This window comes from Microcebus murinus, chromosome 7 (assembly GCF_040939455.1).
Source record: "Microcebus murinus isolate Inina chromosome 7, M.murinus_Inina_mat1.0, whole genome shotgun sequence".
Classification (NCBI taxonomy): domain Eukaryota; kingdom Metazoa; phylum Chordata; class Mammalia; order Primates; family Cheirogaleidae; genus Microcebus; species Microcebus murinus.
Window position 1 is genome coordinate 17,369,971 of NC_134110.1, and position 22,327 is coordinate 17,392,297.

Consider the following 22,327-nt stretch of genomic DNA (forward strand, 5'->3'; position numbering starts at 1 on the left):
AGCCCAGGTCCGCCCTCACAAAGGTGTAGTAAAGACGAAATATGGGCGGCCGGTGTTACCTTTCAGCCCAAGAAAGTCCCCACCTCAAAATCCAAACCTCCTGCGAAAGAATAATCAAAGTAATGGCTCCAACATGTGTCGAATTTTACCATGTGTCATAAGACATTATCACAGAATTATTTATGATAGTACTCTTGCTGTTTCCTCTGCTTGCAATGCCTTCCTCCACTCTCTTCCACTACTCAAAAATGCCACCACCTCTATGGTGGCCATAACCACACTATTAGATATTTGACCTTGAGGTTTCTTCGGAGAAGCATTTGAAGTGCACCTATGTAGCTGTGTCTCAGAAGAAGAGTTGGGAATTACGAATATAAAAAAGTGAAAAAAATAACTGAACAGGTGATGACATCAGAATGCTGTGCTGCCACCATCGCGGGGAGCAGCATGGGAAAGCCATGACACCAAGCCTGAATAGGACCATTGTTTTAATCGTTGGTTTTCCAAGATGTTTCTCAAAGGGGAATGGCTGCAGGGACTCATGCACCCACTTCATTAGGCTCTCCCAGCAGTGTGTTCAGAAAGCAATAAAAGAGAAGGAGATTCCTACTGAAGGACTGGAGTTCATGGGCCATGGCAGAAAAAAGCCTGAAAGCTCTTCTTCCACTTGACAGCCACCTTGAAAGTAGACTCCTCAAATCATGAAATTGAGGGCTCTGGATGTTGTCTATAGACTGTGAAGACAGCTCATTGATTTAATGAGGAGTTTAGGAGGGAGTAGTTTTGTTTTTTTGTTTTGTTTTTTCTTTTTTTCCCCCTCACCAGTATGTGTGGTAAGGAGGGAGTTTAATTTCCTCCTTCTTAATATTTTCCTCTCACTTGTAAAAGATGATGAACCATCACTCTGCTTTAGAGTGATTTCTCACTTGCTCTGGCATCTTTAAGTGCTAAAACTGAGTATTTATGTGCCAAAACTGAACTTCTTGGGATTATGGTTGCAATACTTGGTCTGGGATCAGCTTTAAATATACCTTGTATGTAAATACTGATAAACTAGACAGGATGAGCAAGGTTGCCTGACCTCTTTTGCTATGATGCAAAGGACATTAGGTGCACCATACTGGGTCATTGTTCATGGAAGCAATTGGTTTGGGCCTCTTTTTTCCCTCAGGAAGCTCATAGCAAAAGTTTCAACCAGTGCCTTGGGAGCAGTTTTATTGTAACTTAACAGTTAGGACTGGTGGCCTGGGTTAGTTAAGAAGCTTTTAAGAGATAGTTCATGTCTTAACAGAGGTGTCAGATTAAGATTTGAAAACTTCAAGAATGTTGCAGTGAACACCATTTCAGAGCTCACAATGTAGCTAGGGAATTAAGACAGAATAGCTATGGAGGAAGATCCTAAATTGCAAAGATTTGCTGTTGCCAGCTTTCAACCCATGTCAAAGAATTAAGTCAACCTGTATGTCATAAAAATGCCAAAATGTTGCATCTGGTTAAATGGGGGGGGGGGAGGGAAGAGTTTGCTTTATTTGCCTTGTTTATCCTCCCTGCCCTGTAAGTCTGTAATCATGAAGATGGAATAAATTGGAACAATTAATTTCTATCATTAAGAAAACACAAACAATTCTTTTCACTCAGAACTTTGCGATATAAAATGGAAACCAGTACCAACTCATGAACGTGCATTTTAAACATATACAAAGAAGTACCTTTATAAGCTACTGTGAACTACAGTGTATACATATGTACATACAGTATAATGAATAATATATTCAACTAAAATCAAATAGATTTTAAATTATTGGAGTGTATGGATGGGCTTTCATTTCAGCTCCTAGCACATTGTTCTTATAGTCCCATTGATACAAGTCACTAATTCTTCCTAGCCAGGATTACCTTTGTCCCTTTAATCAGGCGTATCACCTCACCTAGCTTGTCTAGAACCATAAATTATTTGAGCAAATATATTACTCAATATAATTACAAAAATAAGACAAAGGTGGACAGTAACCAGAATTGCCACCTGTCACTAACCACGGTAGAGGAAATGATTGGCCATAATTCATCCTTCCTTCTTGCAGTCATATCCTTGCTATGGCCTGAAGGTGGGAGGAGTGTATTTTCCCACCCTTTGACTTTGTACTTGGCCAGGTGGCTTGCCTTAATGGCAAGTGGGCAGAAATAGTAGTGCGTCACTTTTCAATGTAGGCCTTAGGAAGCCTCTAATGTTTACTTGTGCCTTTGCCAGGTTATCCAGCTTGTCCTAGGAGACATGTAAAGCCCAGCCACCCTAGTTAATCCATAGACTGCACTGATAAGCAGAGCTTGATATGAGAATCGCCATTGATAATCCCCCTACCCCCCTCCCCGAGTTTTGGGGTGGTTTGTTATGTAGCACTATTGTGGCAACGGTAAACTGATAAAAGTATATGCAATAAGGTGGGATTAAGGATGTTGGTAGCTAATCACAAAGATGGCAATCAAACAACAGTGTTTTTCAAACATGAATACAAGTAACCACCCCTTTCAACAACAAACATTCTTATAGATTCCCAATGTAACCTTTAAATTATGTTAATTATGCACATATATAAAACTAGACATGTATTTCCTAAATTTATAGTTCTTAGAACCTCAAAACCAGGGCATTTACTGATTATATACAAAAACTACAAAACTAATAATATTCAAATCATCTTAATGCAGTTCCATAGAAACCATGTTCTTTTGGGTCTTGCATGACTATGTCAACTGGTACAAAACTTCGGCTATAACATGATAGATGTTATCCTGAACAAACTGCAAGCTCTGCACAATTGCACACTGAAAATATTGTGCTTCTGGGAAAATCTGAGTTGGGTCAAACCCAATTTTTCTGGTCCTGAAACATACAGATGGAGGTTGAGATCTGAGCACAGGAGCCCTCACTTTCCTCTGGTCGATTCTGCAAAGTCCTCACTTGGGACAATGGCATATATAATGTAATAAGGCACCCCTTTACTTTTTTATTACTAGGCCTCAAATATTAAACTTTTTGGTATCAAAGTAATCCTACTCAGTCCAGATCAATTAAGGGAATAGCACGGAAGTCTCATATCAGTGCTAAGTGCTACAGTGTGGTCAGGGCCAGAGACCCAAAGTAAGCTACTCCTTAGAGGTAAGGAAAATGATCAGAGAAAAGCTACCTTAGGGCACTGACACTTAACTGCAATCAACTTGTCATCACTGAGGCGTTGACCAGCTAGAGTCCCACCCAGTATAGTGGCTCATAAACAATGGGAACAGGCAGCCTCCCTGGCTCTTAACTGTGGAAAAGAAAAATTGAATCATTTCAGTTGTCCTATCAAGCAGAAGCAACAGGTAATCCTTCATTAACAGAAGGGCTACGTGGGAGTAGAAAAGGGACCCTCAGTGGCCTGGCCCAGGCCATCAGAGATGTTTCAGGAGCTGGACTCTGATCCAACCCAGGAAAAAGCATAACTTAAAGAGCCCCACCCAAGTCCTTCTCCTGTTCTAATCCCAAAAGGCTTCTTGGTGAGGGGTAGAGGAGAACATGAATTATAGACATTAAGTTACCATCCCCTCAAAGTATATTAACAATAAGACTTTGGGTTTATAAATCCATCTACTGTTTATTTCCTGGGTACCTACATGCCCCAGAAACTTGCAAAAAATGTCAATCTCCAAACCTACCAAAGTGAGATTAAAACTTGAGAACAGAGCAATGCAATCTGGTCTGGGCCATCAATAAACAGTTTATAGAGGAACTGCTCCTTAAGGAGTTGGGAGTTGTAAAAGCAATGTCTTAGGGTCACAGTGATGAAACCTAAAGGCCAGGTTCTCCTGAAGCCCAGGTGCCACCTCTTTCCCAAAGTATTCTGGAATGCTCTACCCCATTCTTATCTTTTCATTGCTACTGCACTGAGGCCTAGCAGCACTGTTTCTTGATGTTGTCTTCCCAGCCAGACCGTCAGTCCCTGAAGGCACAGTTCCTTCCTATCTTAGGTATTTTTCATCAGCAATCACCAAAAACTGTTCAGGGGACTACTTAGAAGACTGTTTCTCACAGCCGGAATCACCCAGGATGCTTTAAAAAACACCCAAAACAAAGAAATCAGAATACCTAGCAGGGAGCCAAAGGCATTAGTATTTTAAAAATCCTTCCTATTAAGTTTCATATTCAGTCAGGGTTAAGGAATCATTAAGTGACGGAAATGAAGTGATGGTTGAGAGGAACTACTGACTAGTTAAGACCAGCAGATAAAAAACATAGTAAGCGTCTAGGAGCTGAGCAAAATGTGCCTAGCCCGCCCACCAGAGAAGCTACGACTCCCCTACCATGTTCTAAATGTTGCAAAATGCTGCTCCTCTGCTAATATTTCAGCACCTGACAAGCATAAGCCACACTTCCCCTCTGTAATTTTTCAAATGAACAGTTTATTAATTTGTATGTTTGTAGGCAGAGTTAATGAAAAAGGTCAAAGGATGCTGATTCATGAAAGTCCTAAAATCTGGTTGTCTTTTATGAAGAATTTGAAAATGTAAACATTTCAGAGGGCAGGAAAGCCTACCTAGAAACATCACCCTCCCACATTTCCATCTTAAATTATGTCTTTAGATCTCACTGCAAAAACACCTCAATGACACACAACTTGGCAACACAGTGAGTGGCCTTTATTTTTACTATTTATAGAAAACTGACATTTAATTTCAAAACTTATATTACAAAATTATCAGCAGCAGTTTTAAGCATTTCAACAATGCTGACAGATTTCACTTTGCTGACACAAACAAGGCTATTATCCGATATTCAAAAAACGTGTCCCAAGAGGGCCTATTATACATCTGCCACACTGCTCAGGACCCATTTGTGACTGTGTCTTCTTCCATCTCTTCTTCACCATCATCGGTGGGCCCTAAAGTAAACCACAAAACAAGAAGTCATTTCAATTTCAGAGACTTGATTTGCTTAGTATGTGAGTGCCCATTCTGCGGCTCATGTGTGCCAGGCACTGGGCTAAGTACAAAAAGACCAAAAGCAGCCCCTCGAGGAGCGTACAGCTCAGGGTCAGTCTGTCTTTGGGCAGGGATTGAAGGGATGGGCAATTCCTAAGGAAAAGGGTCATAAAGGTGTTTTATGAAAGTCAAAACCATTGCTTCCCATTGTAGTTGAAAACAGTTCATGTTTTGTGATCGTAAAAAGGTTATACTCATATATAGTTCTTGCCACTACCATGGGCAAAGAAACTGGAAATACTCAAAAAACATCTGGGTATCTTGGGCACTACATGCCAGATACTAGGATCAGGCAGTAACATTATTATATCTAAATTAGGGAAATTTGCCAACAATCATCAAAAGATTGTTACATTTGTTCAATAATTTACGGCAATGTATTCTGGAAAAATAAAATGTTGAAACACTGTTAATTGGGAAAATTACTACTGTTTGAATCTATTGTTTTGATAGTGAGATCCAAACATCAGGTTTCAAAATACAAAACTATCAAGGAATGCCACTAGGAAGTGCTATTTGGAAGCCTGGGCCTGTTGAGACCTGGCAAATGGGGCACCAAGAATGATATCCTATCTTCTTCTCCCCAATGTGCTTTCAGAATACATTTAAAGTCCCAAGGGACTTAAGAGCTAAATAAAACATTCCGTAGAAAGCAAATCAATTCAGTAATTCAATCACACTGTAGTCATAAGCAGTTTTGATACTGCCCTCTCCACAACTTTTGTTTGCACTGAGGCTTTAAAAGCCTTCGAGAGATTTTCTAATGTTCTCAAGACTGATGACCTAATTCAGCACACAGCCCACAGCACCCTAGGTGGGCTTATTTCCTGTCATCTCACCTGGCCACATTCCTTCCCACCTTCCAAGCCTTGAGCTTCACTCACACTGCCCTGCTTTCAGTTCAAGTGTGCTGTGCAGTTCCTTCTGCCTAGGATGCCTCTCTGCCCTTGTCTAGTTCAGCAGTTTCCACACTTTTTAGTGGTAGGACCCAAAGAGCTTTTGTTTACGTAGATTGTTATTTATTGATACTATATTAGCAGTTGAAACTGAAGATTTTTAAAAATAGTAATTCACAAAAACAATAAATCCATTACATGTTGATGTTTATATCTTTGCATATCTCTGTAATGTTTGACTTAACAGCAGTCAGATGGATTCTTGTATTGGCTTCAGCATTCCATTTGCTGCATTATATTATTTTTAATGGAGAATATGAAGAAAATTTGGCCACACAGACATATAATTAGAAAAGATAGCAATATTTTAATAGCCTTTGAAGATAACTGTGGATATTGTTTAGATTCTATGCTAAAACTTGACAAGTGGTAGTTTCTTAAAGGTTAGTTTGCACTGTGAACTCTGAAACCATATCAAAGAACTTTTTATACCCTCTTACTTGAAAATTGATTTGTCTATTTTGCACTTTGAGTGTATCCTTTACCCATGCATGATTTTGTAACATCATTTGGAAAACTGGTTCACTGAACTGTGCAGATCTTACAAATATTGCTGAGCTATTTCATCTTATAATATCAAAAAAGTCATATCCATTAATTCACATCCATTATTACCACTGATTTCCCCAGAAAAAGTTTTAAATACTGGGAAGCTGTCAAGATTACAGTGACAGATACAAGTTTTCCAAATTTTAACTTTTGCTTGAAATACTGAATTTTATCATCAGCAATCATTACTGTCAGTTGTTTTCTTTGAGGGACAAGCTCACTTCATTCATGTTTGAGAAGATAGCTGCCTCTCAACTGAAAAGGATTGCACCAGTGCATGGAAGTAACCATCCAACTCAAGCATATAGATATGCATATGTCCCATTCTGTCACCCAGAAAGGGGTGATATTTAATAAAATAACTTTCATTGCTTCATTTAGGACACTCTTAAGTGAAAATGGTATATATATTTTACCAGGAGTGCATAGCAGGGAATATAATAACTACTATCATTTTGGCCACTGCCATGAGGCACCAGCAGTTCTACCTACCATTTCTCTTGCCCCATCAGTGCAAATGTTAATACAATGAAAAAAACAAAGTAACACCTTGGTGGTACTACAGAAACTACTTTGACCTCAAAGACTCCCAGAGGCCCACAGACCACACTGCCAAGAGTCACTGGTCTTAAAAAATGTCTTACCCATTTTTTAGCTCCTAGCTCACACATTCTTTCCCCAGGAAACTCTCCCTGAGCTACTGGTCTAGGTAGAAGTCCCCAGTTATATTCATATCAAAACTTGTAATATATATTTGAATATTTTTTTATTTTATATGTCCGTTGCCCAACATGTTGCACTTGAATAAATATTACAATAGTTACCACTTATCAAAAACTCACTAATGTCAAATCTTGTGCTAAGCACAGTCTCTTAATTATCTCAACAACCTTCTAAGGTTGGTACTATCATCATCTCAGATTTAAAGATGAGGAAATAGACTTTAAGAAACTTGTGCAAGGACAGAGCTGGTGAGGCTGAGATTTGAGCCTCATGCTTCTTGGCTCTAGAGTCCATGCTCCTAACTACTAAGCTACCTCACACACACACGTAACAGTCCACATGGTTAACTCTAGTGTTCAGTTTACTCCATGACTTTGAAATAATGCTTGTTTCAACTTTTACATGAAACCCCCCACAGTCCTATAACTCAACTGTATTCATCAAAAATATTTCATGGGCTGGGCACGGTGGCTCACGCCTTTAATCCTAGCACTCTGGGAGGCCGAGGCGGGCGGATTGCTTCAGGTCAGGAGTTTGAAACCAGCCTGAGCAAGAGCGAGACCCCGTCTCTACTATAAATAGAAAGAAATTAATTGGCCAACTAATATATATATAGAAAAAATTAGCTGGGCATGGTGGTGCATGCCTGTAGTCCCAGCTGCTGGGGAGGCTGAGACAGGATTGGATTGCTTGAGCCCAAGAGTTTGAGGTTGCTGTGAGCTAGGTTGACGCCATGGTACTCACTCTAGCCTGGGCAACAAAGCGAGACTCTGTCTTAAAAAAACAAACAAACAAACAAAAATTCATGTATATTAGATTTGATGTAAAGGGGAACTATTCTGGCATTCTTAGATTATAGCATCTAAACCAGGGGTCTTCAAACTATGGCCCCCCCCCAGGACATTTATCCGGGCTGCCGGGTGTTTTTGCCGCCGCTGCCTGTCTTGCTTATTAGCAGCCTACTTGCCCCCGGGCCCACAGTGCGCATGTGTGGAATGTGCGCTGCACTCTCCAATGGTCTGAGGGACACTGAACTGGCTCCCTGTTTAAAAAGTTTGAGGACCCCTGAAAACTGAAAGGCACACTTTGAGTGTAACATTGATTTGAATGTGCAAAAACAGAACACCGCTTTCTGACCTGATCTGCGTTCTCTGCCAGGGATCTGCCCAGACTGCAGCAAACCCTTCAGCCTCTCCACTTCAGCCAGAGTTGATGCATTTGCTATAGCATTCTGGAGGACAGAGGACAGCATAGATGGACAATTAATTTCAACTAGTATCAATCACCCAGAAAACAACTCCAGAAATTCACAGCAACTTTTCAAGCTGGAACAGTAAATAGTTGGGGGAAGAATTTCATTGGTACACTTCAAATGAACCTAGAAACCAAATCATAAATTTTCAAAATTGGTGAAGAGATGCAGACCCTCTTCCAAAAGACAGCAAATTATCATTCCGCGTGCCCTAAAATTCTGACTAAGTGAAGTACCTATTTGAATTATGTTACTGGATAATTTAGGAGGCAATATTATAAAATTAAGATTTCTCACTGATCGCTTAACAGGATTTGTCAAACAGAAAATCTTTGAGAGTAAAAATTAAGGAAGGCAAACACTGAGACAGCATACCAAGGTAACTAACTGTTTGAAGTAATAAATGAATCCTGGGGAAATGAGACAGAACTGCCTCCACTTGAACTGGCTCATGTAATTAATTCATGTCAAAATCTGGTCAAATAATTTTAAACCAGTTTTTCCTCAAAATAGAAATATAGTTGTATTTTAACAACTGTGGGAAAATGGAATCTGCAGTATTCAGAACTTGTTTATTACATGTGTCCTAAACCCATCTCAGCTTTTTCCAGCCCAAGAATCCTAACACATTATTACCTTGATTGCTTCTACATCCCCTGGAGATGGCCCACCTTTCTTTTTGTCAGTTGGCAAACCAGCACCTGGATTAAAACTTGGAAGGGGAGGAAGAACACAACTGTTAAACCCAGATCAACAGAAATTGCTTCTCTTTTACTTTCAAAAGTTTTGAAAGTAATTCAACCAGTGTAGTATCTTATCTTTGTTAACAAACTGATACAAGAACTCTCTCCTTCAGAAACACCACCCAGTTCATCTTCCTATAGAGAAAACAGGACGTATATAATATCACATTAAAGACTAAATGCTAAAATAGTTGCTCTGCTACCCTGATAGAAACTTCTTCTGATGTTTGGACCACTGACAGTCATAGTCTACCGGCACTCAAATTAAATACCTTATTAGTCACAGTTTTTGAGTAATTTTGTAGGAGGCAAACTGCCAGACAGACAGTGTTTCTGAAGGTGAAGTAGAGTTAAGTTGGATATCCGTATCTTACGTTTTGCTTCTCCTGGCAATATCCTTTGCAAGCTGTGCACCCCGTTTGCCCTTGAACATTTTCTCTGCTTCCTGACGCTCCTACAGCGACACCACACACAGAGTTAATGGAAATAGGAATACCACATGCATTTAGATGCATTCCTCAGAAACATGGAAGAGAACGCTCCTAGAATACTCTGGGCTGGTAAAAATATCAAAAAGCCAATTTCAGATTAAAAGACACAGTGGTCTTGCCTTCTCTGGTGAAGCTCCCTGAAGAAAGTTCCCTCTCCTACTAAGGAGGGGATCCCAGGGAACTAAGAAGGTAAAAATATATTAAAGTAAACAAATAAAAACTGGACTTCCAATAAAGAGAAAAACCATTCTAACAATCAGAGTTGTTCAAATACAGATTATACTAAGCTCCTCACTGGGAATGTATCTAACCAGACAATCCACTGTTAATAGTGTCCATTGTGGCTTTGACATCTTGTAAACTTTGGAATGGCCAATACGATATAAAAAAGCTTTAGCTCAAAGTCATACCATAAACTCTGTTATGAGAAAAAATCCAACTCAACATTCCCTCCCCAACATTTCTATTACAAAGGTAAGATTTACTCAAATAGACAATTTTAAAATTCAATTACAAAAGTATAAAGAAAAACACACTTTAAAATGACTTACATGCAACAAAATACTTACTTTTAGTTTCACTTTCTGGAAATCCAGTACTCTGACTTGTGGAACTTTATAAATCACATATAGTCTGTAATGCTTCTTATTTGTTACAGGATTTCTTAGAATACTACAAGAAAAGAACAACACAATGCCAACCTTGTTCACAGCACAGCATTCAAGAGGTCCATTTGAACAGTTTAATGAATCTATAAATCAAGAGAAAGTTCACTATTCTTCACATTTTAACTTCATGACAATTTAAGTGATATTAAGGAAATATCTACAATATTTGTTTTTATTAAAAGATACTTTTCAACTGATTGCATTAAGGTCAAGGTTGCTAAAGGTGTTATTTTAAAGGACTTCCTTAGCTTTATCACCACAACAAATAATTTCCATACCTTAGATAAGTCAGTGATTTGAGAGATGCCAAAGGGTCCAGATCACCCTGTAAAGTAACAGTCACAGGTAAAAATGCTAATACCAATGTTATTTTGAGATTTTTGAAATGGAGACTGACTTTGGAACAAGTATCCATACTGTCTTCGTTTTTTTCAACACTCTAGCACCAAGCCCAATACCAGCATATCACAAATGCTTAAATAATTTCTACATGAACAAACTGGTGAATACATTTGAGCTTCTTAAACTTAATATCTTGACATTAACAGATTCTGTCTCAATAGCAGAAGAGACCAAAAAAAAAAAAAAGTGATTTCCTATAGCAATCTCAAAATGACCACTGAGCAATGATTTGTAAAAGAAAACAATGCCAAAGGTGATCTGACTCTTCGAGCCAACTATTCATACAGGGAACCTGAAGCCAGAATCTTGGTGTAAGGTGGATTTTCCTACTAGCATCACCTTCAGGCATGACAACTATCAGGGAAGGCACTTTTATCCTAGGCCTCCCACAAACCTCTTTAAATAAATTTTCAAGAATAAGGAGCAGTATGGTTTTAAAAAAATCAAATCATGAAAAGGCAGGGTAGTTTTTGAATCTTCCCAAATTATTCCATAAAATACAGTGTAGTAGAATAGAAAAACCAAAAACATATGGTCAATAGCTACAACCAAACCAGATGACAAGATATTCCCTAAGAATCTTAAAATAGGAACAAGTAGCAACAAACCATTTTGAGAGCTACAAGACTTGCATGGTGAGAGTATTTGTGCAGAAGAAGTAGAGGGAAGGCAAGGAGGCATATGACAAAATGGAGAATTCCAAAAAGACTTGACAAGTACTCGGTTTGGGAAGAGCAGCTGAAGGATCCACATATTCTAATAATGATACAATGAGCCTGCGATGAGGTCTAAAGCGGCTCGAGCAATTTTGGTTCTCACTCTTAACACTAACCAGAAGTTCTCAAAAAGCAAGCTGCCATCTTTAAATACTTCGCAAACAAATCAGAGGGAGCTCTAGAGCTTGATATTGTCATACCACCACTAATGATTCAAAAGGAATAAAGAACAAAAAGTGGAAACTTTCATTACATATACACAGTGTAAAACATGATGATGAAGTATTGATGCATTTAAAGAAAATGTAGATTACATACAAAAGAAGTTGAGAGAGGTACTGTATTGTTTAGAAGGTAATGTTATTAGTTAACCCTAAACTTTCATAAATATGTATGTTTCAATTCCTAGGAAGCTAAGAATAGAAAGAATAAATTTCTAAATCATTAGAAGGAAAAATGAAATGACAAAAGGGAGAGAGCATGCACAATAAAAGAGAGAAAAAGAAATGCAGGCCGGGCGCTGTGGCTCACGCCTGTAATCCTAGCTCATGGGAGGCCGAGGCGGGCGGATTGCTCAAGGTCAGGAGTTCAAAACCACTCTGAGCAAGAGCGAGACCCCGTCTCTACTATAAATAGAAAGAAATTAATTGGCCAACTGATATATATATAAAAAATTAGCCGGGCATGGTGGCGCATGCCTGTAGTCCCAGCTACTCGGGAGGCTGAGGCAGAAGGATCACTCAAGCCCAGGAGTTTGAGGTTGCTGTGAGCTAGGCTGACGCCATGGCACTCACTCTAGCCTGGACAACAAAGCGAGACTCTGTCTCAAAAAAAAAAAGAAAAAAAAGAAATGCAGACGGGAATGAGGGGGGGACAAAAAGCCCCAGAAAAAAGACAAATTGGGGGGAAATGGGCATTTATTGAAACCTTAAAATCTGTACCCCCATAATATGCCGAAATAAAAAAAAAAAGAAGCTAATTAAAAAAAAAAAGACAAATTGGAATAATTCTACCATAATTAACATCAAATATAAATAGATTAAATAGGGATAATTCATTTAAAAGACAGACTGGATTTTAAAAATTTCAATCATGCTGTTTTTAAGAGACAAATCTAAAATGTAAGGTACAGAAAAGCTGAAAGTAAATTTTGGATAGAAAATATCATGCCAATACTAACCAAAAGAAAGCTTTTTGGGTATATCAGATAAAATAAATCTCAAGGTAAAGCTGCATTAACAGAGGTAGAGGGTAGCAACATAATAAAAAGGTTCAGTTCACAAGGAAGATATCAATAACTTAAAATTTGTGTATAAAATAAGATAACCTCAAAATATATAAAAGTAAAATTGACAGAATTCAGGGAGATGATCAAATCCACTACCATGATGTGAGATTTTAACATACCTCTTTCAGTAACAGAAAAGACCAACAGTCTTCATTTTTGCAAAAAGCTTCAAACAGAACTATACTTTCTATAACAACACATATTATGGGATACTTTCCTTATGAACGAGAATTTCAGGTTGAATATTTCACACATTTTAGAAAGGATGTAGACACAGACCAGTGCCTTCTTACTTTTGGAGAAAGCAAGCATCTCTTAGAGAATCTGAAGAATGCTATATGGACCCTGCCCACAAGGAAAGGAACATACAGTTCATTCTAAACAATGAAGGAAATAGGAAAGGAAGCTAGAGTCATAATAACCCCAAATTACTTACACAATATGGATTTAAACATCTAGGCTTGATGTGAAAAATTTAGGTTACAAAAAACAGTATTTTCCCTCAATTTCATTAAAAATTATATATTCAGAGCAGAAATTTAAAAGCATAAAAATAAACAGGTCAAAATGATCATATACACATACTGCCAAGAAGACTTGCCCATATATCATACAAAAATTAGTTCCACTGTGGACTGTTCATCTAATATTATGAGTAAAAGTTTCTAGACTAGAACTGTTCAACAAAATTTAATGCATGTCAGATATATAATTAAAAATTTCCTAGCAGCCACATTAAAATAAACATTTGAAACTAATTTTAATATACCTTTTAACCTATTATTCAAATTATTATCATTTCAACAACAATATAAAAATTGAGATAGTTTACATTTTTTTTTTACTAAGTCTTTGAAATGTGGTGTGTGTTTGACAATTCTAGCACATCTCAATTCAGAATAACTACTTGTGCATATATAACCTAAAAATCTCAGATCCCAAATTAAGAAAAAGACAAAGAAAGAGGATGATGATATAATTTTCTGTGAGATTTTTTGGATTTTGAAAATTTTCTATATGAAGTACATAATACCTTTAACCCCTCCCCACAAATTCATTTTCTCCCTGTGCAACTTACCAGTTCCACAAGACTATTGTTGGTGAGGATGAGTTCTGTCAGACAGGGCAGAGCCTGATCCAGTCCCTCACCTATACGGCTAAAATAAAAATAGACTTTTAGTAAAAGTGAAAATTAAATAAGCTAATAATTTAATCTACCTCCTTGCTTAGAGGATCTCAGATGGCAACATTAGAGGAGACCTGGAGATCTTTCTTCCAACATACCTATGAGACTTTTGAAACCCCTATGAAACTTGGAACAAAGAGGAAGCCTTATCTGAGCCCACAGGGTCAGTGATAGAAGTGGGATGATTTTAGAAGCCCTGACTCCTGGACTCTGCCTAGGGCTCTTTCCACTGCCACACTGTCTAGTAGAACCTAAGAAAAAGTGAGACTCCTAGGTAGAACAAACTACTTAGCTCACTTGGTAGCAGGCAGCACAGTAATACAAGTGATTCTGCATTCACAGCTCAGGTACAAGACATACAACTATACCACAGGGAACTCTTAACATGTGAGAAATATTTTTATCTTAAAAAACTCTAACTCACCACCTAGTACTTCTATAAACCTTCAATAACTTTTTTCCAATAAAGTTTACATAGTAATGGAGGATAAAAAAAGATCTCAATTTCAATAAATAATAAACTAGAAATCAGTTATAGTTAAAAAAAAGTTGCAGAAGGTATGAGGTAAAGACAGATGCTTGGTCAAACACATAATTGTTTAACTTTATATATCCTTTTACTTTGATTCCTCTGATAACTGTTTTAGAAGCCAAAAAGTGTACAAAGCAGCATCTTTTTAATTTAAATTAGAAACTTACCATGATTATAAAAATATATAAGATTTCTGAATAGTGCAAATAAGAGTAGACCAATGCTAAGTTACTCTCTGGATCTTTATGGGAAAAGTGCAGCTCATTTCTTATTTTAAGAAGAAACATGTAGGTTTAACTGGCAGTATGTGCCACAATTTCTTCAGGGAATACTGCAACATTGGGGAAAACAATTACTTTCCACTACCAGACACTTACCATATTCTGTTGTTGTTCACTAATAATGTTTTCAGTCTTCTCAACAAAGGAAAACCATCCAGTTTCCTGATTTCATTGTCAGAAAAATCAATAGCATCAAACTGGTCTAAGGTAGCACCTAGATTTTCAATGACAGGAATTTTATACCCTGCAAAATGGAGGGAAAAAAACACACACACAAAAGATATAATTAAAAAGTCCCTTAAAACATAGAAACATAGAGTATTTCATGGTAATTTGACTCAAGGCTTTGATTCATTCAGGAAGCATTTACCTAGCACCTAAGCCAGAAACACTGTGCAAGACAAAATGAAGAAAAAGAGTTGCAAGTCCCCATTGTCATGAAGCTTATGGTCTAGCAGTGAACATGAAGATGCTGATGACAACAAGGCCAAGGGCAATAATAATGGGGATGCTTATTAAGAGTAATATTGGCAACTAACATTTATAAGAACATTTACAAGGTACCTCACACTGTTCTAAGACCTTAGAGCTAGCTAGGCGGCATAACAGGAATTTATACTTTTGAATTGCTTATTGTCAGTGTGCAAGCCTTGTTCAGACATTGTGGACAACTGTCTCAACCTTCTGTATTCTCACAGGCCAGGTTCATAGAATCCATCAAGATCCTCATAACATGACAGTCCCCCCTTATTTACCCTCCTCCAGCTCCAATTCAGAGTTAAATAAAGGTCAAGGGTTTATACATGATGATAAATCATACCATAAACAAATCACTCAAATACTAATTTGGGCATAATTATTGTGCTAGGAGAAAAAGAAATGAACCCAGCCAAAGTTAAAATATATAATTCAGAGTTGTACATACTAATATCAAAGTAAGTACAGCACCAAAATATTCTCAATACTGAATGCATTGCAGAGATCACCAAAGGTGTGCCAAGAGAGTGACAGTGGTGAGGCTCCTGAACTGAACATTTCTCTAAGAAACTTAATCACTTCGGTATGGCACTCACGGCTGCCAAACCTTGCCCACAGCCAGCACTCATAGTCCACACGATAGTTTGTGCTGGGTATTGACCACGAAACCGTTTTGCTATTGTGTGATGAGGAAAGCTTTAAAGCACTTAAAGTTTGTTTTACTTTACAGACAGCTTTACTTGTAATGTAAATCAGAATAGGTAACATATACATACATGTTTTCATTACGTTATTTTTAAACGTTCACAATTTTATTTTGATAAATGAAAAATTAGAAAAGTTAATTCAAAATTATAGACTAAAGTCAACGCTCGGCTGTGCGCCTTCATATCACGGCTGTAGTCTACAGTCGACGCTTGGCTGTGCGCGTTCATCTGTGGCTATCGACTATAGTCGACGTTCCTACCGACGTGGTTTTCAAACAAAGAAAAGCACTGGGATTTCCCAAGAAATCTAAGCAGAAAGCAGAGCCCACAGATGGTTCTGAGAACTTAAGTCCCCGTGGGAGCAAATCCCAGGCCACGACTGCATCATCTTATCTTCAGAGAAGTTGCTCTTGGCAGTCTCTCCAAAGCTGTCTCCTGAAATGCTAACAAGCTAGCTGCGCTCCCAATTTCTTACCAAGCCCTACTAAAGTTGAAATAGCTACTGGAATCTGAATAATTCGGAGCGTTTCCGTCACTTATACATGCACGGCACCCGGCGCTGAGAGCCTTGGTGAAACAGTTCAATCTTTACAATGTCTTCATAAAACGGAAATACGAGACAACTTAAGCTAGTAAGTAGAAAATACTGGAGGGAAACAATTGCTTTTGTTCCAGGACTTAGTTTCCTCCCTCACAAATCAGGGATAATTAACACATATCCTACCTACACGCACATTATCATTTAAGAACCAACCCTCGCCCTGTACTAGGGTTACAAACATTAACAAGCCCATCTTCCCTGTCCTCAAACCGTTCAGACTGGGAAACACGCTAAGCAAGGCCTAGCAGAGAGCCGCAAGCATGCACCAGGAAGTAATTAAGTCAGCGGCGAGCAGGAGCGGGGGTAACAGAAGGCTCACAAGAGCCTAACCGGGTGCTCCTGGCAACAACGGCAAGAATCAGGCCGGGACGGTCCTAGCGCAGCCTGGCTCCGGGACCAGACTGCCGGCCCGCGGGCCCAGCTCCCGCCTTCGGCGCACGCCGCGGGGGCGCGGACCATAAGGCGCCGCGGTGCGGCCCGGAGACGACCCGCCCGCTCCCCGGACTCACCCCGGAGGTCCAGCTCCCGGTCCCGCACGGCGTTGGTGTACTGTGCCGCCTGCTCGATCAGCTCCGCCGTCAGCTTGACCATCCTGCCGCCGCCCGCTGCCCCGCGCCGTAGACAGCCTGCTGCCTCCCGCCAGCGAGATGTCCCAGCGTGCCTCGCGCCCCGCCGCCAGGCAGCACCAATCGCAGCCGGCGCGTGCGCGCGCAGCTCGACTGGCAGGCCGAAGCAATCAAAAAGCCACACACCCCGCCCCCGGGGAGGTTCTTACCTAAAGAACGTCCTGGCGCGCGGGCTGGGGCTGTTTCTGGTTCTGGGTTCTTTCCTGAAGTGTATCTGGACTCTGGAGTGACCCTATTTCCAGGCGTTTTTGTCCAGAAGTTAAGCAAAATGTGGAAACACTCGAGTGGCACATTTTCATACATCAGTGTACCTCAAGGTGGGAAAGGGAAGCTGTGACTGTCCTCACTTCACCCAGGAGGCCGGGACCGGTGGGATTCGGTGCAGGGTCCGGGACTTCAGGTTCCCGTCCGAGGCTTGGGATTTGGCCCAAGGCTGCAGGGTGAGAACCCGGGCTAGGTCTTCTCCCGGCAGGCCGCTGGGGCCGCCCCACCGCCCCGCAATCCGGCAGCGGGCACGGTAGGGTTTGCGGTTAATGTGGCCTCTAAACATTTAAATATTAGTATGAACTATGATACACAGGAAAATGCGCAAATCGGAAGGGAAGTCTACAGTGTGACGAATGACCACAGAGTGAACACCTGCGTAGCCCATGCCGGGGTCCAAAAAAAAAAAACAACACCGTTCTGAATCCTCCCTCTCTACCCAAAGGCAACCGCGAACTCAGCACCGCAGATTAGTTTTGCTTGCTTTTAATATGAATAGAATCATGCAGTTTTTGTTTGTTTCTTTGTGTCTATATAACGTCCAGAGTCAATCCAGGTTGCATACAGGGATGGTTTGTTAGCTTTTGCCGCTGTAGAGCGTTCCATTGACCATCTTTTACCGTAACTTAACTCTGCTGTTGATGGACATCAGGGTTGTTTCCAGTTTGGGGCCATTCTGAATTATGCGGCTGTGAATTTTCTTGTACATAGCCTGATGCACATGTGCTTGAGTTTCTGCTGGAGTGGAACTGCCGGGACATAGGGTATGGTATCACCAAGAGGTAATGCATAATAACAGTTAGGCTAAAAGGCTGAAATAATACCCACACCTAGCGTGTGTAAGGATTTTTTTTTTCGTGGCTTGTAAACTCAGCCTTATTGGCATTGTCAGTCTATAATTTTAGCGATTGTGATGGGTGGGTGTGTAGTGATATTGCACTATTGCTCTGAATCGCTTTTCTGTAATAACTAATGAAGCTGAGAAACTTCTATTTTTGTCCATTCCGCGATCTTTCTTTGTGAAGTGCTCATTCAGATCTCTTGCTCATTTTTTTCTATTGCATTGTCTGCCTTTTTCTTATTGATTTGTGGGATTTCTTTATATATTCTGGATAGGAACACACTCTATAGCTTGCCTTTCACTCATAATAGTGTTGTTGGATGATTAGAAGTTTCTAATTTTTATGTAGTCCAATTTATCATTTTCTTTAGGGTTAGTAGGTTGTGTTGTGTATGTGTGCATGTGCCTGTGCCTTGTTTAAGAAATCTTTTTTATCCCAGCATATTTTCCTGTATTATCTATTATAAGATTATTTTACCTTTCACAGTTAGCTCTACAATCCACCTGGAGTTGATTCTTTTTGAACTTTTATTGAATTACGATATACATACAGAGAGTGCAAACTGAACACACCCAAGCAACTGCCATCCTCATAAGAACCAGACATTGCCAATTCCAGAAGCCCCACCTCCTGTTCTCCTTCAGTCACTACCTTTGCCCCAAAGCTAACCACTCTCCTGGCATCTTATAGAGATTTGTTTTGCCTAATGTTGTATTTATGCAAATAAAATTGTACCTTATGTGTCTTTTGCTTAACATTACATTTGTGTGTAGGTGTACTGGTAGTTCATTTAGCAGTTCTCACTGCTATACAGCATTTCATTGTTTCAATATTCTATTTAATACAATTGTCCATTTCACTGTTGATAAGCATTTGGGCAATTTCCAGTTTGGAGCTATTATAAATAGTGTACCTGTGCACTGTAATACGTATCTTTAAGTGAACACATATACTAATACATACCCAGGGATGGAATTGCTGGGTCATAGGACTTACTTTTGTTCAGCTTATTATGTACATACTAGTTTTGCTAACATTTGGTATTGTATTTTTAATTTTAGCCATTCTGCTGGCTTGGTAGTGGTATCTAATTGTAGTTTTATTATTTTTTTTTCGAATTGTAGTTTTAATTGTACTTCTCTGATTGAGAATTTCTTTATATATATTTATAGCCATTCGGATAGCCTCTTTAATGAAGTGTCTGTTGACATGTTTTGGCCATTTTTCAATTGGGCTTTTTTTTTTTTTTTAACTGATTTGTAGGAGCTCTTTATGCTTTTTGGACATGAGTCCTTGTGAGATATGTGTACAGTGAATATCTTCCCTTTCTGTGGCTTGTCTTTTCATTTTCTTAATGGTGCCTTTTGATGAACACAAGTTATAAATTTTAGTATAATCCAGTTTATCTTTCTTGTCCTTCACATTTAGATCTGTAGTCTGTCTAGAATATATTTTTGTGTATAGTCCAAGTTAGGGATTGAGATATATTTTTTCCCATGTGGAGATTCAGTTGACCCAGCACCATTTATTGAAAAGACCATCTTTTCCCACCACTCTGCAGTGCCACTCTTGTGTCCAAATCAAGTGTCCAAATATGTGAGGGTCTGCCTCTGGACAAGCTATTCTGCTCCATGGGTTTAGTTGGCTATCACTGTAAAATATACTGTCTTTATTATACAACATTATAAAAAATATACTGTCTTATTATTTAAAAACTTGATAGTTGTCTCCCTAAAAGGCTCCCATTTTTTCTCAGATTATAGTGGTGATTATTGTCCTTTGTACTTTAATATAAATTTTAGATATATGTTGTATCCAAAAAAGAACTCATGCTTTGATTTCTATTGTATTGGATCTGTAGATGAATTTGTAGGGAATTGATATCTTTACAATGTTGAATATTCCAGTCCATGAACATGGTATAACCCTATATTTATTTAGGCCCTTTTAAATTTCAGCAGTGTTTTATAGTTTTTGTATAGAGGCCTTATATATTCATTACTAGATTTAGTATAGATATTTGATAGTTTTTGATGCTATTATAAATAGTATCTTTTATTTAAAAATTTCATTTTCTAACCATTAGTTTCTGGTATATTGAAATACAGTTGATTTTTGTATATTGGCATTGAATCCAGAAATCTTGTGCAATTCACTTACTAATTCTAATAGTTTGTCTGTAGCCATTCTTGTCGATTTTCTACATATGTAGCCATGATATTGAGAATGATAGTTTGATTTCTTTGTTTCCAATTCTTGTGGTGGTTGTTTATTTTTTGCCCTGTTTCACTGACAGTGGACATCGTTTGGCAGGCATCATTTCATAGCCAAGGGGGAAAAAAACCCTTATTTAGTGATCAAAGTTAACATCACCAATAATGGAACAAATCAAAATCATGTACCACCTGAATGCAATGAGGAGCACACAGAATCACTTCTGTGAGATTCCTGTCAAAGATAAATGACTTGAGTCAAAACATAAGGAAACCTCCGACAAATACAAACTGAGGGGATAGCATAAAAATAACTGGCCTGTAGTCTTTAAAAGGTTCAAGGTCATGACAGTCAAGTCATGACTGAGGAACTGTTCCAGATTGAAGAACATTGAAGAGACATCATAACCACATACAAAGTGTGATTCTAAACTAGATCCTTTTGCTAAGAACATTATTGGGACAACTGGCAAAAACAGAATTTATTCAGAGGGTTAGATGGTAGTAACATATCAATATTAATTTCCAGATTCTGATGGTTGTGTAGAAGTCCTTGTTTGTAGGAAATACCCACTAAAGTATTTGAGAGGGGAAGTCATAAAGTATCATACCAGCAACTTACTCCAAAATTGTTCAAAATATTTTTTTGTGCTCTACTTGCAAATTTTCTATGATTTCACTTTGTGATTGTTTCAAAATAAAAGTTAAACAACAAAACAATCCAAACTTTACTTAATTCCAGAGAGGACCACCAGGTGGAGTCCTTAAGCCAGAAAGCTGGTTTTTCTTGGCCCATCTTTTGCTGCATTTAGAGAAAGGATGGTGATGGAGTATTATACTTTAAAAAGCAAAAGTATTTCTTTACTTTAAAAAGCAAAAGTTATACAAGTTTCACTTCTTCCATCACAATAAAAGGACATAAATCAAACCAGATGGGGTTTTATTCATTTTAGGATAATTCTACGAAGTTGCAAACAGAATTTTTTTTATTCCGTTTCTTTTGGCCAGTGTTTCTCAAGCTCAACACTATTGATATTTGGGACTGGATAATTCTTTGTTTTGGGCTCTGTCCTGTGCATTGCAGATGTTTAACAGCATCCCTGGCCTTTACCAACTAGATGCAAGTACATTTCTCCAGTTGTGACAACAAAAAATGTCTCCAGACATTGGCATTTGTCCCCTGGAATACAAAAACCACCCCTGGTTAAGAACTACTGTTTTTGGCAACAAGATGTTCTCTTCCCTGGGCACTTCGGTTCTTGTTGGCTCGATAGGGAGGCTGAGATATCTGGTCACCCTTAGTGTGGCTGGTCCATAGCGGTGGTGGTGGGGCTTTGGGTGGTGGGACTGAACCCCAGGATCTGAGGTTTGGTAGCTCCGTGGTACATCACCAAAGGGTGCTGCTCTATGCACAGACAAGACACAGATCCTGGAGTATCAGGAAAGGCCTTAGACAACTAACCAGGAAGGTTCATGGAAGGAGAGCAGCACTGAAGGCCAGGGTGGGGGAGCAAACTCTTCCCTCTCCCCATAGCAGCCAGTACCCAGTTGTCTCCCAACTGGCTGGGCAGAACCTTACCATGCTGGAGAATGGCTTTGGTATAATACTGTCCATCACTCCTGCTTTTTCCTATGAAAATGTCCAACTTTCATACTTCATTTCTCTACCTCCTTCCTTTTCCTTCCTCAGATCTGAAAGTCCACCCCTCACCTGCTCTCAAGGGCCCCAACATACCCAAAGCTTTCAGGCAAAAGGCCTCCTACAACCATATTAGCAATTATGCAAATGCAGGG

At 39.1% G+C, this 22,327-nt stretch overlaps 1 protein-coding gene across 1 annotated transcript; it reads right to left on the minus strand.

The window, feature by feature from the left end:
• Window positions 1-4,652: 4,652 nt before the first annotated feature.
• SNRPA1 (small nuclear ribonucleoprotein polypeptide A') lies at window positions 4,653-17,269 on the minus strand. The gene is made up of 9 exons (XM_012764588.2): window positions 17,098-17,269; window positions 14,900-15,047; window positions 13,883-13,961; window positions 10,677-10,723; window positions 10,300-10,402; window positions 9,614-9,693; window positions 9,133-9,208; window positions 8,382-8,475; window positions 4,653-4,916 (listed from the first exon to the last, which is right to left on the minus strand). Exons 1-9 carry the CDS (start codon window positions 17,177-17,179, stop codon window positions 4,858-4,860), a joined length of 768 nt encoding a protein of 255 aa, XP_012620042.1. The 5' UTR covers window positions 17,180-17,269; the 3' UTR covers window positions 4,653-4,857.
• Between the last annotated feature and the right edge of the window lie 5,058 nt (window positions 17,270-22,327).